The sequence below is a fragment of the Engraulis encrasicolus genome, chromosome 21 (genome assembly GCF_034702125.1).
Source record: "Engraulis encrasicolus isolate BLACKSEA-1 chromosome 21, IST_EnEncr_1.0, whole genome shotgun sequence".
In the NCBI taxonomy this organism is placed as follows: Eukaryota; Metazoa; Chordata; class Actinopteri; order Clupeiformes; family Engraulidae; genus Engraulis; species Engraulis encrasicolus.
Genome location: NC_085877.1, coordinates 2,740,150 through 2,757,812, shown reverse-complemented (window position 1 = coordinate 2,757,812; position 17,663 = coordinate 2,740,150). Strand labels below are relative to the sequence as shown.

Sequence of the window (17,663 nt, the reverse complement as noted above, 5' to 3'; positions counted from 1 at the left end):
ATAATAACATATGTTATGTAGGCCTAGCTAAATAATTTATTTTACATATGAGTTTCTTATCATAGGCCTATTCATTTATTTTTTAAAAACGTTTTAGACCAGATTACTAAAGGCAAGCTACTAGGGGGCAGGCTATAAAATATGGTAATTTTAAATGCAAACAATTTGATGGAGCTAAATTAATTGAAGCCTTAGTTATATTTTACAGGCGCTATGCTTAAGTTTCTGACCAGCTCAGACTCCAGTCAGTCAGCCAGTGGAGGGCCAGCACAATGTTCAGGTAGTAGGCCTACACAGATGAGCCAGGTACACCTGCAGCTGATGAGGTAGTCGCATGTTCAGTACAGCCACCGTTGTCTACATGTTCACAATCTGTTATGACATTATTGATGTTTTTGTCTCAAGAGCGCAGAAAGGGAGACTTTTTAATTAAGCTTGATTTGAGTCAAATTTTGTGTCTGTGTTTCGCGTTTTGCGGTGGGGGGGGAGTTGCGCGCTTTATGAGGGCCCCTTGGCATATTTTTGCCTAGGGCCCCATGGAGGTCAGAACCGGCTCTGGGAAGGAATGATAAATAGTCTGAGGTAAACGGAGAGATGGACAGACTGAGGTATAAAGAGACATACAGTATGAGAAAGTGATTGAAAAGGAGAGAGAGAGACAGGTGGAAGAGAGAGAACAGAAAGGGATTGACACAATATGAGAGAGAGCAGAGGAGACAGGAGTAGTGAGTGAGAAACTTGAAAAGTAGAGAGTGGACTCTCAAGTCCAGACATTACGTTGACACATTGAGACCACAGTAGTGGACGTCTGATTAAACCTAGTTATTCAGGTTAAAGAATGTCTGTGTTCCAGCGAAACAAGGTCTTGACTGAGCGATGCGAGAAGCCAATTGGAATGCAAAGTTCGGATTATTGACAGTTAACTTCTTGCTTTTCATTGACTGTTAACTAGAAGCTAGAAGCAAGTGACCAGTAGCGATATGTGTGACATGAATGTAGCTTTACGCTGAAAAAGAAAACGGCACAAAACAGCCTCTGTCCAAACTGCTTAGCACAATACACTTAACTATTGACATTTAAAGCTACTTCACACCCATAAAGCAATTTAGATTCCCCGATTGGGGCTGAACTTTGGTCAGGATTTAACATTCCCCAGTGTCGCCACAATTATAATAATGCTGTGAATTAGTCTCAGCCACCAACGGAGTAGATGATCCGCCCAGACAATAGAGATAAGGAGTTATTGAGTAAGTTGGCCGAGTGGACGCTGAACGAAAAAGCCGTCTCTTGTTGAGTAGCCTTACACACGGTAAACGGTTTAGTGCATATTCCATCCCTTCAACCCAGGAGCTGCTGGCTCAACCTGTTAGTTCCAACTCACTGCCTCTGCTAATTGGGGACGGCCGTTCATTACCCAAAAAAAAAAAAACGGTGGGGGATATTTGTTTTCTGGGACTCTTCTGTTATTTTTGGGCATTCATCGGCACGCGAAATGCATTGGCACACGAAATTGCATTGGCACGTACTCACTGCACTGGCACAAACTCACTGCATAGAGTTTGTTTGTAAGCAGCTGGACTTTGTTTTTGCTTACAGCTTCACCTTGGCTTACAATTGAACTGTTTTGACCAACATTACCTGTGTGAATAAAGCCCACCACTCCCTTGTTCCGACATAGTGCAGAGCACTGGCAAAGTTTGACTTCATCGTTTCGATACAATCCTACACCAATGCCACCGATGTTTGCCAACATCAGTTGTTAATTACGGTTGACATACTTATTTTCGGCAGAGGCACTCGTTAAAACCCATTGTTGAATACACCTGCTGCTGTTTGCTACATAAATTGTGCCACTAGATTGCAGGGGGCCACCGAAATAGTGGGATACCACATCGCTCCGCAGTGTTGTCAGAATCGATGTGTGCAGGACTTAAGAATCTTCTTACACACTCACGACGGTACATTTTGCAGTGTATTAATCGACCTGGTCCGATGCACTACTATATTAAGCCACTGTGTTGTGGAGCCAGCCAATTGAAATTGATGCGCCATTTAGTAAGCGACAGTGAATATTTCCAGACAGATTCGATGGATCTTCCAAAGGGGCCCATCTATTCATCGAATGGTTGGGTCTATTTAGCGCTGCCTGCTGCATCAATCACAGTGTGGGGAGCCACTTTAGACACTCTGCCTTGAGCAGCAATAAAATCGGCTTTTGCTGAGGCAGAGCTTTCTGCTTTTTTCGCACCCTCTCCATTAAGTAATTCGGTCGATAAATGAGTGTTGTGTGTTTTCTGTCCCTCTCTCTCTCTCTCTCTCTCTCTCTCTCTCTCTCTCTCTCTGTCTCTCTCTCTCTCTCTCTCTCCCTCTCTCTCTCTCTCTCTCTCTCTCTCTCTCTCTCTCTCTCTCTCTCTCTCTCTCTCTCTCTCTCTCTCTCTCTCCCTCTCTCTCTCTCTTTGTGTCTCTGTCTCTGTCTGTCTATGTCTCTGTCTCTGTCTCTCTCTCTCTCTCTCTCTCTCTCTCTCTCTCTCTCTCTCTCTCTCTCTCTCTCTCTCTCTCTCTCTCTCTCTCTCTCTCTCTCTCTCTCTCTCTCCCCTCCAGTTTGCAGAAGGCTGCAGTGAAAACAGGAAGTCAGCCCGCGGCGAGCAGCTCGCTGACAGGAAGTAGTGCCGGGTAAGCCCTGACTTTGAGTGCGACACCACTGCTCACTGCTCACGTTACACTGCATGTGAGATAGATCGAGAAAGAGAGAGAGTGTGTGTCAGAGAGAGAGACAGTGTGTCCGAGCGAGAGAGAGAGAGAGTCAAAACGAGAGAGAGAGGGAGTACTGAGTGTGTGTTTGTGTTTGTCGAAGTTTGAGTTTCTGGAAGTAGCACAGAGTTGAATAGATGCCACCACTTGTTGTACCTGGCAAAAGTGTGTGCGTGCGTGTCTGTGTGCGTGTGTGGATGTTTGTACTGTATTACTGTTTGCCTGTGTGCGCTAGTAAGCACGTAGGCTAAGCTTACCACATAGGGAGTGATCTTGGCAGTGATGAATATCCACATTCACACTGCTGCCACTCCTGCCCTAAATCACCAGATACAGTCAGCTACGTCCTGTGTGTGTGTGTGCGTACGCGCGTGTGTACCGCAAGTGTTTGAGTGTGAGTACCGCAAGTGTTTGATTGTCTGCCATACCCCCTCATTGAGTGACAAGCAGAGGGGGAATAAAGGGTCAAGAACTTGTTCACCTTAGCAGAAACTACAATAAAGTGTGTGTGCAAATGTGTGTGTGTGCGTGCGTGCGTGTGTGTGTGTGTGTGTGTGTGTGTGTGTGTGTGTGTGTGTGTGCGCGCGTGTGCGTGTACGTGTATGTGCACGTGTGTGCGTGCGTATGTGTGCGTGCGTATGTGTGCGTGCGTGTGTGTGTGTGTGCGCGCGTGTGTGTGCGCGCGTGTGTGTGCGCGCGTGTGTGTGCGCGCGTGTGTGCGCGCGTGTGTGTGCGCGCGTGTGTGTGTGCGCGCGTGTGTGTGCGCGCGTGTGTGTGCGCGCGTGTGTGTGCGCGCATGTGTGCGTGCGCGCGTGTGTGTGTGCGTGCGTGTGTGTGTGCGCGTGTGTGTGTGTGTTTGTGCGCGTATTTGTGTGTGTGTGTGTGTGTGTGTGTGTGTATGTGTGTGTGTGTGTGTGCGCGTTTTTGTGTATGTTTGTGTTGGCCTGCATGCATATGAGTGGGAGTGTATATGTGTGTATGGTAAGTGGAGGCCTAGAGAGACAGCAGCAGGAGGGTGTGTGGGGATGTGCTGTACTATGCGTAGAGCCCATTGTAAAGTTGTCCTCTACCTCCCTCTAGTGGTGCATCAGCAGAAAGCAGCCCTCCCTCTCAGAATGGCCTCAGACACAGATGTGCAGTAAGTTTCTTTCTTCTGTTTTAGAAACAATATTTATAAACAATAAAAAAGAAGTATTTTATATGAATTATTATTATTATACATTTGTATTTAATTTTATATTTTGCTGAAGTGTGGCTTGGACCTTTTTGTTTAAAAAAAAAAAAAGAGTGGTGAAATGTTTGAGAGCAGTTCACTCAATCTTGGCAACACCACTGATATGAAAAAAGGGATTGCTGTAGCATTGTCTCTTTCTAATGACAAGGATAGTGGATTCCAGCATGAAAGTTTCTTAATTGAATGTGCTTTCTGTTTACTAACAGAGTGCAGACGCGATGACAAGCCCAACTTCCAATCTACAGCGGCCTTTCAGCAGACAAGGTACACGATCAGTCTCCCTAGCACTATAAACAATTTCCACCGGACACACATACACATAAGTGTATCTCTCATCTGTCACTCTCTCTGACGCTCTCTCTCTCTCTCTCTCTCTCTCTCTCTCTCTCTCTCTCTCTCTCTCTCTCTCTCTCTCTCTCTCTCTCTCTCTCTCTCTCTCTCGCTATCTCTCTCGCTATCTCTCTCTCGCTATCTCTTTCTCTCTCCCTCCTCCAGTGTCCTCAGAGCCTCCCATCTCGCCTCCCAAGTCCAGCTCTCCTCCTGGCCAGACGCCCAACAAACCCAACAGCTTCCTCTTCCGCACATCATCACGCTGTAAGTCTTGCACTCTAATAGCTGCTGAAAACACACGCGCACACACACACACACATACACACACACTGAAGCAGGCAAACAAAACGGTCTTGCTGTACCACTCTAGATCAGAGATGTTTAAAGTACAAGTGCTGTTATGCATGTAATTACAGTAACAGCACAAGTCATTTGATATTGCATAACTGCAAATAAATAATATACTACCCATGTTGTAATTACATCCGTAATGGTACTTGTACAATAGTACGGATAGACTTGCTGTATGTACCATTCTAGATACATTTAAGTGTGCAAATAGTTACAAATGCTGAAGTACGTATTGAATATCTAACCTTGTAGTACAGCTTGTGACCATCCCCAAAATGTGAAGCCCCAAACAGTAGGCTTCTTGTTGAAGGTGGTAAGTCTCAAGGCTTAAGGTGAACAAAGTGATAAATCCTTTATTTTAATGGATAACACCTACGTGTTTCAACTGCAAAACAGTTCACCCAGGGCAAACTATCGATCCTCGTGTTTGTGCTTGACCTCTCGTCTGCCTGTTATGTCTGCAGGTTCAGTGAGTTCCCTGGTGGAGTCGGGCCGCAGTGAGTCCCGCACCACCCTCAAGTCCCCCCGCGAGGAGAGGCCAGAGGTGGTACAGCTACGCAAGGTTGGATTCTTCTCCTCATGCTCCTGTCTCTCTGTCTCTCTGTCTCTCTGTACCTCTCTCTTTTCCTCACTTCATAGTTTTACATTACTCTACATTACGTTAGTTTCAGATTTTGAAAACTGTATTCGGCCTCATCAATGGGCACTTTGGTTTGATAGCCCTATACTGTGTCTCAGACGGCACACACTTTGGGTGCTATATTTCAGTGCCATCTGAGACACAGCCCTAGTCACCATCAATAAATACAAAGTAAACAAAAAAATATACTCTAAATAGAAAGTAAGACAGACATCCATGACACACATATTACATCGAGTCCTACCAGTGGTGAACAGTGCTGATCTCCAGTAAGCTTACTCCCTAGTGTGCTCTATACCTACCATGTTATTTAACAATCTAATACAGTGGTGCTCAAACTGTGGTACGCGTACCACTGGTGGTACTTGAGACATCTCTGGTGGTACTTGGAAGAATTAATTTTTTGCGCATTGTCTCACATTTTCTGATATTGAACTGTATGAATCTGAAAACATAATGCAAAATAATACTAGGCAAGCAAGAAACTTTCACTGAATGTGACTGTAGCTGTTGATGCCGTTATGAACCACAAAAGTGAATATGGAAGGCCTTTGCTGCGATATTCTAATGTTGGTTGTCAAGGTGGTACTCGGAGAGCTCAATATTTTCTCGGGTGGTACTTCACACAAAAACTTTGAGAACCACTGATCTAATAGTTGCAAGGGTTTGTCATGACGGAATAATAGCACCACCAAGAGGACATGAAAGATTATTACATTTTATTAATTACACTGCCTTGCATTAAGCAGCAGCGTTTATCCAAAAGTAACTCACTGTAGAGGACACAAAAAGTAGACAATGTAATACTCTCTACACGTTGCATAGAAAAATACAGGGTACACAGGTATAACAAGCTAAGTGCACATAAGTGTGTTTACCCCGTGAACTCACAAGGTGAGACCTACGCTACAAAGAGGCGCTTGACCATGTTCATAGCAAGAGCGGCACGAGCAATGGATGCGACAGAGTAGGGCTGCACAATTAATCGAAAAATAATCGAAATCGTGATAAAATAGTGAAATTGAACTCGTGATTCTAATCGTGATTTAATCGTGGCAATAGTGACCTACTTTTGAGAGCATCCTTGAAGCCAGAACATACTGACAGGCTGGTGTTTCTGGACAGAAATCTGTCCACTGAAGTTTCATGCTATTGCCTTTACATAATTATTACAATTCATTTTATTTTGCTCATCCCGTATGTAATTCATTCTTGGTTATATTTCATCTTGTTATAATTTTCAAAAAAAACTGCAGAAATCAATAATCGTGATTAATAATCGTGATTATGATTTTGACCAAAATAATCGTGATTATGATTTTTTCCATAATCGTGCAGCCCTACGACAGAGTGTGCCCATTAAAAGCAGAATGCAAGCATTCCGACATGTGGTGGCTCTCGCTGAACCGCGTCGTAGCTAATTAGCCTAATATTCGCTGAAGTTCAACTACAAACTGTCGCTCAAGTCACTCAAACTGCCTCTTGTCGCCCAAAATTCATACAAAGTCGATGACTTCTGTCGCCAGTGTCAATCTGGACACGGCTGCTGTATTTGTGCCATTACTTGCTTCATAGGTACCTACCTAGGGCTGACAGCGCTCTCGGAGGAGGGGTTGCTCAGGGACGCAAATGATCAAAACTTTCGTAGTTACCAATTACTATCTTTTCAAACTCAAGTGTCTTTTTCTTAAAGTAGAGACCTTAATTGGCAACTAAGTGTCTATGAATGATTTCCTGAATTGTTACAACTCCCCCATCTCCTATTCCCTGGTGTGTTCTCTTCTTGTGTCACTTCTCTACTTACTATTTTATTCTCTCTGTCTCTGTCTCTGTCTCTGTCTCTGTCTCTCTCTCTCTCTCTCTCTCTCTCTCTCTCTCTCTCTCTCTCTCTCTCTCTCTCTCTCTCTCTCTCTCTCTCTCTCTCTCTCTCTCACTTCCTCTCTTCCTTACTTCATCTCTCCATTGTGTCTGTTCTTTTCCCCAGTGCATTGGGGATCCCACTGATTACAAGCTGTTGTCTTCATAATGTTCTTCTTCTTTCTCCTCCTCATCCGCTTCCTCCGCCTCTTCCCATTTCCTCTTCTCCTCTATCCCCTGTCCCCCTGTGACTCCTTCCCTAGTGACTATTTCCCCTGTTTCCCACATTACCATATCTCTCAAATTCAACACCGACTTTATTTGCACGACTGATCATTTTTGTCCCAAAGCAGTTGTCATAAAAGATTAAGCATGAACATACACAGGATGTACAGATACAGAGACGGCGGTTAAAAGCAGCCTTAGCATGGACAGATTTTCATAGGCTGAAAGATTTGGACTGAACAATCTCACATTTCACTGGGAAATTATGCGAGTTATGTGTGTGACGCATAAATCAACTTACGTAACAAACTTGAATAGAAATGTTATTTTAGATCCTGAAACAATTCCAAATGTTTTTATTAATCTCACTCACTCACTCACTCACTCACTCATTCACACGCGCACACGCGCACACACACACACACACACACACACACACACACACACACACACACACACACACACACACACACACGCTCGCACTCACACTCGCACTCGCACACACTCTCGCTCGCTCGCCCTGTCTCTCTCTCTCTCTTTATCTCTCTCTCTAGCTCTCTCTCTCTCAAACTTTGAAGTAGAAATGCTATTTTACATATTGAAACCATTCCAAATGCTGCTATTATAATGATCCCTCTCCCTCAGTCTCCCTTTGTCCCTTTCTCCCCTTAATTTGTCTCTAAACTAGGTTATGGTAATATAAACTTGAATAGGAAAGAATGTAATTTTAGGCACTGTAATCATTCCAAATGCTGCTTCCATAATCTCTGCATCTCTCTCTCTCTCTCTCTCTCTCTCTCTCTCTCTCTCTCTCTCTCTCTCTCTCTCCATCTCTCTGCATCAGACTCTTGAGTCCAAGTTGAAGTTGTCCCTGCCTGAGGACCTGGGTGAGGCTCTCTCCAACGGCACAGTCCTCTGCCAGCTGGTCAACCACGTTCGACCCCGCGCCGTCTCCATCATCCACATCCCCTCCCCTGCAGTGGTGAGAGCCAATCACATTCCCCCAATTCTATTCCCCCAGCCAATCACATTCCCCCATTTCACACATCACCCCAGCCTCTCCCCTCTACACACCCATAGGGGTCCTCCTCACTTCTAATGTTCTATTGAGGTTGTTTTATCCGGCCCCTGATATAATTTTAATGCTATGCAGCTTCACGTTAAACATGACATGTTTTGTAAAGGAATCTTAGAAATTACATTTGCAATACAATTAAGTTATTTTTCAGGGGACCTAGAGAAGGTGGGATCTGTTGTAAAGGTGGCTGCCTTCAATATAGGCCTAAAGTGCAGGGGGTAATCCTGGTTTGTGTTCATAGTATGGCCCTTGGAGGACTTTTACAGCCCTTGGAGAAATCTGAAGTGGCTCCTCGAATGAAAAACGTTGTTCACCCCTGTTCTTTAGCAACGGGCTGCTGAAATGAGCTAGCCGTTAACATAGCACTCACCCCTAGGGGGCACTGCCGCAACAATTTCTACTGCACCGTAGCTCAGCTTGATGCATAGTCCATATCGACAGGACACCGTGACTCCAGTCCCCATGTTCCGAAATGATATTTCTTCCATAAGCTGCCCTGAACTGTCTAAGATTAAGCGTTCCCCTGGCCAATCGCATTCCTCTGATTTCCCCCCTCCCAGTCTCTCTCCTAAACACACCCACAGGTCCTCCTTCACTGCCCCGACTCCACTTTCATATCGTTTGCAGACCGGGAACTCCACTTTCTGTGTTCCCGAAATGATATTTCTTTTTCCATAAGCTGGCCTGAACTGTAAAAGATTAAGCGTTCCCCTGACCAATCACATTCTCCCATTTCCAGTTCCATTTCACCCACCCCTCCGGCCTCTCTCTCCCTCTAAACACACCCACGGGGGTGCGCTTCAATTTTGGGACTCCAGTTTCTGTGTTCCAAAATGATATTTTCTCCCCATAAGCCCCCCTGTGCTGTGGAGTATAAGATTAAGCGTTCCCCCGGAGGTATGGTGTGACCTTTGGCTGGTAATCCTCTTTAACTCTCCTCTTCCTCCTCCTCTTCCTCCTCCTCCATTGCAGCCCAAACTGAGTGCTGCCAAGTGCCGCCTCAACGTGGAGAACTTCATCGCAGCCTGCCGCAGACTGGGAGTCCCCGAGGTACTTAGTCGTGCTCTCTCTCTCTCTCTCTCTCTCTCTCTCTCTCTCTCTCTCTCTCTGTATCTCTGTATCTCTCCATGTCTGTCTTTCTCTCCTCCTATCTTTTTCTCTGTCTTTCTCCCTTTTTCTAGCACTCTCTTTCATTTGCTCTATCTCTCCCACTCTACCAGTCTGTTCCTCTCTCTACGTTTGCTCTGTGTTCAAGTCTGTGTTTACTCTGAGTTTGTGTGTATCTGCTCTTCCATTCCCTCTCCTTCTGTCTGTCACATCAGTGTTACCCTATGTGTCACATAGGTGCTATCTGTTGCCATATGTTTAAGATGTTGTTTAACACTGATTCTATGCAGTCTGTGAAATAGCTGTGTGTAATACACGTGCTTTCAGCTAATGTCATGATTTGTTTTCTCTCCCCTTGTGCTTTTCTCTATCTCACCTCTACCTCTTTTTCTGTCACATTCCTTCCCTGCTTTGTTTTCCACTCTGCTGTGTTGTCTGTTGCTCTGTGCCTTTTTTTCTTGTTTCTATATACCGTGTACTCTTGTCTCTTCGCCGCCCTTATCGCTTGCTTGTCATGCCTCGCCCCTTATCTCTCCCTCGTGTCTTTATCACCCCGGCTACTTCTCTCTTTCTCACTGTCATTTCTTTTACTCTTCACTATTCGATCCTACTTCCTTTACTTTTCCATCTCTCTTTCTGTTACTCTCTCTATTGCTCTCTGTGTCTCCCACTCTCCGTCGCTTTTCACTTTGTCTCTGTTTCTCTCTCCTCCCTCCATCTCTCTCCCTTCCTCCTTTTTCCCTTTCTCCTCTCTTCCCCCTTTTCCCTTTCCCTTTCTCCTCTCCTCCCCCTTTTTCCCTTTCCCCACCTCCTCTCCTCCTCGCTCCTTTCTTTCCTCTTCCCTCTTATTCTCATTCTCCCTCTCTCCCTCCCTGTCTCTCTCTCTCTCTCTCTCTCTCCTCTAGGCGGAGGTGTGTATAGCGTCTGACGTGCTGTGCTGTCGCCTGGCCGCCGTGATGCGTACGGTGCGCGCCCTGCTGGCGGTGGAGGGGCTGGGGGAGGAGCCTGTGGCTCAGGAGCAGGAGGAGGAGTCGAAGGCCAAGTCCCCCGTCTCCGCCCCCTCTGCTTCCTCCGCCCCGCCCCTCTCACTCCCCAGCGGCTTCCTGCTCTTCTACTGCCTCGCCATGGCCCTGCTATACGCCCTCTACTGCCACCTCCTCGCCTAGACACACGCCGTGTGTGTGTGTGTGTGTGTGTGAACGTGTGCGCGTGAACATGTGCGCGTGAACGTGTGTTTTATGTGTATGCGCACCTATGTGCATCAGTGTGCGAGTGTCCATATTAATGCGCATCTGTGTCCGTGTGTGTTCATGTGCATCCAAATCTTTGCACATCTGTGTGTGCACGATCATCTGTGTGCGGACGCACAACGGACACGCTGGCCACTTGGACCGTTGCAAATGCTGCAAAAAAAGTAAAGCCGTCCTGCTTGTCACACAATGGCTGAGGAAGATTCATGACCTCCATGCACAGAATCCCAGCTGTGTGTACACTGTGTACGTGGAGTACAGTATGTACATGTGTGCGGATATGTGTGTGTGTGTTGACGTTTGCTTGCTTGCTTGCTTATAAGGACCGCAATATGTGCTAAGAGCAGAAGCCAGCTGTTAAGTGAATTACGGCCGAAAGAAAAGCACTGTCTTTCACCAGCGGTGTGGTCACGTGGCGCCCAAGCGCTCCCAACTGGGCCCCCTAGACCACACACACACACACACACACACACACACACACACACACACACACACACACACACACACACACACACACACACACACACACACACACACACACACACACACACACACACACACACACACACACACACACACACAGCTCATGCACATGCTGTGAACAGCACAAGCTTTGCTCTGTACATCAGCACGTCAAATGGACAAAATGTCAATCCATGACCACCCTATCTTGGGTACACACTACACTACACACACCACACACACAGACTAAACACTAAACGCTAAACACACTACACACAGAAAGAGACTGTTGTATCCGCTGATCTCCATGGAGAATGTGATTTATAGGGTTCCTACTACCCTGCTCTAAGCTCTTCAGGCCACCTCCTGGACCTCCGGCCTTTGGCATCTCACCCTTATCAACACCCCAGCTGTCCACAACCAGCCTGTGTACACTACCCACTATCCAACAGCCACGATCCACAGCCACAATCAATAGCCACTATCCAATAGTGATGAGCAAACAGTATTCTTTAGTTCACAGTCTAGTGCCACATATTCCAAATGTCCTGGTTTTACTTGCCCAGTTCAAACAGGCAATCACCTGGTTGGATTGGAGAGGTAAACTCTGGTCATTTAGAACAGTGGTTCCCAACCTATGGGTCGGGACCCCCCTTATGGGTCGCCAAAGATCCACAGGGGGTCGCGGAGCCCTCTTGATTTTAAGGGGTTTCGTTTTAAATATATATAGCCCATGTTGAATAAAAGACAAAGCATTTAACTAATAAATGCATAGACGCAACAAATTGTAAGTGCTACATTAAACATTTATTCTATATTTGACCAAAGACGAATTGAGGAATAAAATAACTACAATAAGTTTTCGCAGGAAACGGAGGGCATCTTGTGACTCCGTCTCGTGCGGGCGCTCGCTTGGTTGGGTCACCAAAGCTTACAATAGTAAAAACATGGGTCCCTTAAGAAAAAGGTTGGGAACCACTGACTTAGAACACATGGCTTTGGATTGTAAACTAATGGATCCATGTTGCCCAGCACTGCTATCCCAGTGGTCCACTGTCCTCAACCAGTGTGTCCACTATGACACTATCTATGACACTTAACTGAAATAGAGTTCATCAGAAGTTTGTAGGCTACTGTCTGACAAGACTCTTTAGTTTGTGAATACAGATTCATCAATGTCCAAAATTGTAACGCGGGAAAAGTATATTTTAATGACCATTACAAAGACATGGAAAACACTACACACAGTCCTCCAGTAGTGAACAGAGTGCCTAGTCATGCTACTACTTTTTTGATATGTGCACACACAAATAAGGGTGTTCTAAATATCATCACATTAGAAAGAGCACTGGAAGCTGACAAGGAGGTCGACACTAATTCATCTGGGGTTTTATAATGTATCGTGACGCTGTATGTTTTCAGGGGAGTCATTCCCACTCTGCTGCCTTAGAATACGAAAACCAAATTAGCCTGGAAACCAAACGGCTTGAATTTTTAAGACAAAGTCAGAATGTGTGAGGAGAGAGGTCTGTCTGTCTGACTCACTTGTTTGAATGGCACTAGTCTAGTACAATATCTGTTTTCTTATTCACCTACGCAGTGTCATCTTTGCAAGAAAGGGCTGCAAATAATCAATGTCTTTCGATTGCTCACAAAGTTTTAGTTTTACGTGCCTCTTCTTTCACACACGACCAGATTTTGGTGTTGTGGTGTTCCTTTGAGTTTCTTCTGCTATTTTGAGTGTGACCGCTAGGGGGCAGTATTACACCACTTACGTCCTGAATTTTTCTTTTTCTTTTTTTTTCTTTTTTTTGTGTAAACCTCATGGTACTGAAAAAAATATCACTAAGCTTGTAGTGAGTTATTGCTACCTTGTTCCTTTTCGGTTTATTCGATTCAGCATTATGAACTTTTTTGTGTTTATAGGTGTACACAGTGGATTAATTTATTGTTGCGTTGAGTTGTTTTATTTTTTTATTTATTGAGCAATGCCTTTTTTTGAGGAGTTCTGTGGTGTGTGTCAGTGCTTGGCCGAAAAAAAAAGCAGAGGCCTCGTGATGAGCACGTAGCAGCCTTCAGGAAATAGAGGCTTAAGGGAGCAAAAAAATGATTAGTCATCCTATATTGAACATCACTCTGTAATACATCCAGCTCTTAAGGGAAGGTAGAAGTTGTGTAACTGGACTGGACACACGCACGCGCGCGCCCACACACACACACACACACACACACACACACACACACACACACACACACACACACACACACACACACACACACACACACACACACACACACACACACACACACACACTTAAGAAGACTCAGTGTCTTATTGCTTTTCCCTGGCAGTGAATACCGAAGTAAGCTGACCGCGGCTCTTTTTCCCGCTCATTGAGTTCATGAGGCCTCTGCTGTTTTTTTTCTTGCCCTGCGCTGGCCTGCTCTGACTTACCTGTGCTTTTGGGAACACTTGTACGCTCTGGCTGTGTGTGTGTGTGCGTGTGTGTGCGTGTGTGTGCGTATGTGTGTGCGTGTGTGTGTGACGTCTATAAGTCTGTGAAGGTGCACAAGGTGAAAGAGGACAGTGGAGTGAGAATGAGAGAGAGGGGGGTGATGGAAGGGGGCAGAGGGAGGAGTGAGATCAAAGGATAAGGAGAGGAGAGGAAGATGAGGAGCAGCGAGGTTGCAGTGCAGTGTGGGACACATTCGGTTCTAGTCACTCGCTTGATACCACTGGAGTTGGGCCACATCTCTCCCTCCTTTTAAGATTTTTTTAGCAAGCGTCGTGAGAGAGCTGATGGAAAGCATGTTACGTCTTGTATTGTACAAAGCATTTAAGAGATGATATTTTTGCATTGTGAACTAGTGAACTTTTTTCTGGGAAGATTTTTTAAAAACCAACGACACAGTTTTTTCTGAACCACATTTATTAGAATCCCCCCTCCTACGTGGAGAAAACTACTTGAACTATTTGCCCTTTTTTTAGGAATAAGGGTGAGTCTTATGTGTGTGGGTTAGGAGTTGGGAAGGGTACCCATGACAAGAGAACACAGCCAAAATGTCAACGGTATCTACATTTACTAAGATGGCAGCATACTGTACCTTGTCTGTTACAACAGAAAACACAAACATAGCCACTTTGCTAGCTAGTCCTGCTTGGTCATTATGTCTCCTAAACCAAATTGTATAGTTTTGTTTTTTTATATATATAAAATGGTGAGAACACTATTTCACTGGTTTAGAGACTGATGTTGCTTTTTAGGGGCGAAATAGCAAAAGAAGAGAAGAAAGCGAATGGGGAATCTGTTGTATTTAGTATTTATACTATAGCGTTGTATTTAATGAGACGTTAAATATGAGTTTATATGAATATAAAAATATATATAATTTTTTTTCTCTTTCTGTAAAGAAATTTATTAAAAACCCAAGAAAATCTCTGAAAGTATTGCCAGTGTTGTCTGTGTCTTCTTTGTGTCTGTGTGTGCAATGCTTGAGGCCTGCTGAACAAATGGTTGCTTCGATTCCACATGATCCCTCTGCAGGATGGGATTTAAAATAAATGTTCACATTTAAAAAAAAAAAAAGCAGCTCTCGCTCTCTCTTGAGGTGAGTGGATGATGGAACCATTTGCTGTTCATTTTTGCTGCAGCAGCCATCTCTCTCTCTCTCTCTCTCTCTCTCTCTCTCTCTCTCTCTCTCTCTCTCTCTCTCTCTCTCTCTGCAGCTTTGCCTTGCCTTCTGAAATGCCTTACGTCACCTCAATCAGCAAAAAACATTCTGCCTTCATTATCCGAGAAGGCCATTCAGTCCCGCTGCTGTTGCTGCATCACGCACCGCTCTCACATATTTTTTCTCCCAGTGTTTGCTGACTTTTTGTCTCTTGTTCCACACTCCATGCCAAGGAATAAAATTTTCAGATTACGTTGTGTCAGTTACGGTAAGTAGGCCGGCCGCCTCGCTCTCACGGACTCGGGCCAGTACAAATGACCGCATTGTGATTGGCTAATCAATTTTACTGACTTTGTTTTATATACCCCGTTTGAGTGACTAATTGTGCATGCTGAGCTGTGGTGGGTGGGTGGTGGCTTTTCTTTAAGTAGTGACTGAGTGGCCAGCCAGATTATTAGATTGAGACTTAATGTCTGCTCTGTGCTGGGCCTTAGAGAGCTATTAGAGCTAAGGCAGCTTGTGACTGATTTGTATCGGTCTATCTGTGCACTTAATGGTGGCTTGCTTTCTATTCTGGAGCTCTAGTGTATAGAAGAATAATGCATGGCTGCGGGTCCCATCTCTGCATGCACAAGAAGGCCAATACGGATGCAGCTATGGTTGCACCCAACATGATAGATTGTGCGTGCGTGCATGTGTGCGCGTGCGTGCCCTCCATGTTGCATTTCATCCTGGAGCTTTGGTGTGTTTTAGAATAATGCATGGGTCTGGGCCCCATCTCTGCATGCATAAGTACTAAACATGCAGATATGGCTGCATCAAACATGTCAGTTTGATGGTTTTGGTAGCTGGTGTGTGCATGTGTGCTATGAATGTACTGTGTTTCCACTGTCTCATCACGTGATCTCTCCCGCTCACTGCAGGATGCCCTCTGTCCACCCCAACTCATCCTGGAGGATGAGGGCCTGGTGCGGATCGCCCAGACGGTCCAGGCCTTGGCAGAGCTGCCCGCCACGGCCACCCGACGGCTATCCCGGCAGGACCTGGCGGGGCCGGCCTTAGTGCCCGCTCAGAATAACGGCGAAACATTCTGAGATGGAGATGTGAAAATGTGTTAGAACAGTACAGTATAATAGATGGGAAATACATTTGGAAACCTGGAAAAGTGTTTCATATTCATACTGTTTTTTTTAATCTATGAGCAATGTGTGTACATATGAAAGAAAAGTGAAAAGTGATTTATATTGTGTACCGGTCAGTTAGAGTAGAGTACAGTAACTTTATTGATACCGGGGGGAAATTAAGGGTTAGTTGATGAAGGAAAAAGCTTTTCTCTTTTGAAGGGCAGCCTTGTGTTCATCAGTTATCAACAACCCACTCAACCATGAGTAGATAAGAAGTGTTAAGAGTAAGCAAGCCATTCAGCAAAGGATGCCACCTTTCTAAACATACAGTACAGTACATGCGACTAAATGCAATCAGGGGTGCTTTTCATTAAAACTTGTAGGCCACTCAGTATTACATTTGTCAGATGAAAATACTGTATCTGGTTGAGATAAATAAAGTGTTTTTATTTGAAAGGCAAATTGAGTGTTTTATTTGAAAGGCTGTTGAATGTTCACTTCATTTATCTGCTTTTTGTACATTTATATTTAATGATTTAAAGTTTCAGGCAACACTCTTGTTTTCTCCCCTCCAGTGCATTAAATATCAAGGCTAATGTATGTAGGCTTCAAGAAACAGCATAATATAATTTGCAATTGGTGAATAACTCTAGTCAGCATTAAAACAGCACTCTATTAGCCGCCTCCATTTGAAGTGTAGGAAAAAATACACACCATTAACGAAAGCCCAATTTTTTTTCATATGTAATGGAGCGCTGCTCCTTTAAGGGAGGTCTGACGCTGCGGCACACGTCACCACGCCGCTCGTAGAGGCTTATGGGAAGTCTCTTCATAAACACTGCCAGTGGCTAGTATTCGGTAAGCCTGCAAAGTTCTCCTTTGCGCGTTTCATCGCCACCGGCGAATGCTGTGGTTGCTTCTCCCCTCGCCGTCGAGAGGAGTGCGGTGTCCAGTTCAGATCTAGGAGATGTGGACCATTTCTTGTCCTCGTGAGTATGTGGACCATTTCTTGTCGCTGTTTATGTGCTAGCCAGCAGCTAGTGGCTAACTTCGCGTCTGCTGTTCTATAGGTTGTGATTCCAACTTGGCGTCTCTTACTTGGCTAGAGTGATCTCTTGCTTCTCCACTGGCAAGGACTTCGGTGGACAATACCAACGGTTACCTTGCGCATTTCCCGTCTCCTGCACGCCGGTATGTATTATAGTGGGTTAGCTTGTGCCTTTACCCAGCCCTGACTGTTTGTTTTCGTACCATGGTTGCTAACGACGGCCATTATTATGGTTTCAGCGTGTGGTCGCTACCGGCGCCTCGGCCGTGTACCTCTGTATTGGCACTCCGACTGTGAGAATCGCGCATCGGTGCACCCTCATCTCCGGGTAAGGTAACCTCTCGGCAGCAGAATCGTGTGATAGTGGGTGTCCTGCTAGCTTGGCTAACGCTCTCCTCCTCCCTCGCAGGTTGTATCCGTGTGGCCGTGGTCAGACACACCACGCGTTTAGGTGCACGAGCGGCGACTTTTAGCCCCGGTTGTGTGGTGCCTCTGGAAGCCGGGAACCCGTATTTCGGCTGCTGCTCCGGCCTC

General features: G+C 45.4%; 1 protein-coding gene across 2 annotated transcripts in view; it reads left to right on the top strand.

Moving 5' to 3' along the window:
• The window catches only part of lrch4 (leucine-rich repeats and calponin homology (CH) domain containing 4), a 79,426-nt gene extending 63,352 nt beyond the window's left edge, over positions 1-16,074 (top strand). The window contains exons 11-18 of one of the 2 annotated variants that reach the window (XM_063187134.1): positions 2,602-2,673; positions 3,832-3,889; positions 4,192-4,249; positions 4,481-4,579; positions 5,131-5,228; positions 8,233-8,370; positions 9,439-9,516; positions 15,881-16,074. In XM_063187134.1, coding sequence (XP_063043204.1) covers positions 2,602-2,673; positions 3,832-3,889; positions 4,192-4,249; positions 4,481-4,579; positions 5,131-5,228; positions 8,233-8,370; positions 9,439-9,516; positions 15,881-16,051 — 772 coding nt within the window. In that variant the 3' untranslated portion in view covers positions 16,052-16,074. Of the gene's footprint in view, positions 1-2,601; positions 2,674-3,831; positions 3,890-4,191; positions 4,250-4,480; positions 4,580-5,130; positions 5,229-8,232; positions 8,371-9,438; positions 9,517-10,478; positions 14,489-15,880 lie in introns of those variants that run through there. The other variant, XM_063187133.1, reaches the window with a different exon arrangement.
• The last annotated feature ends 1,589 nt before the right edge of the window (positions 16,075-17,663 follow it).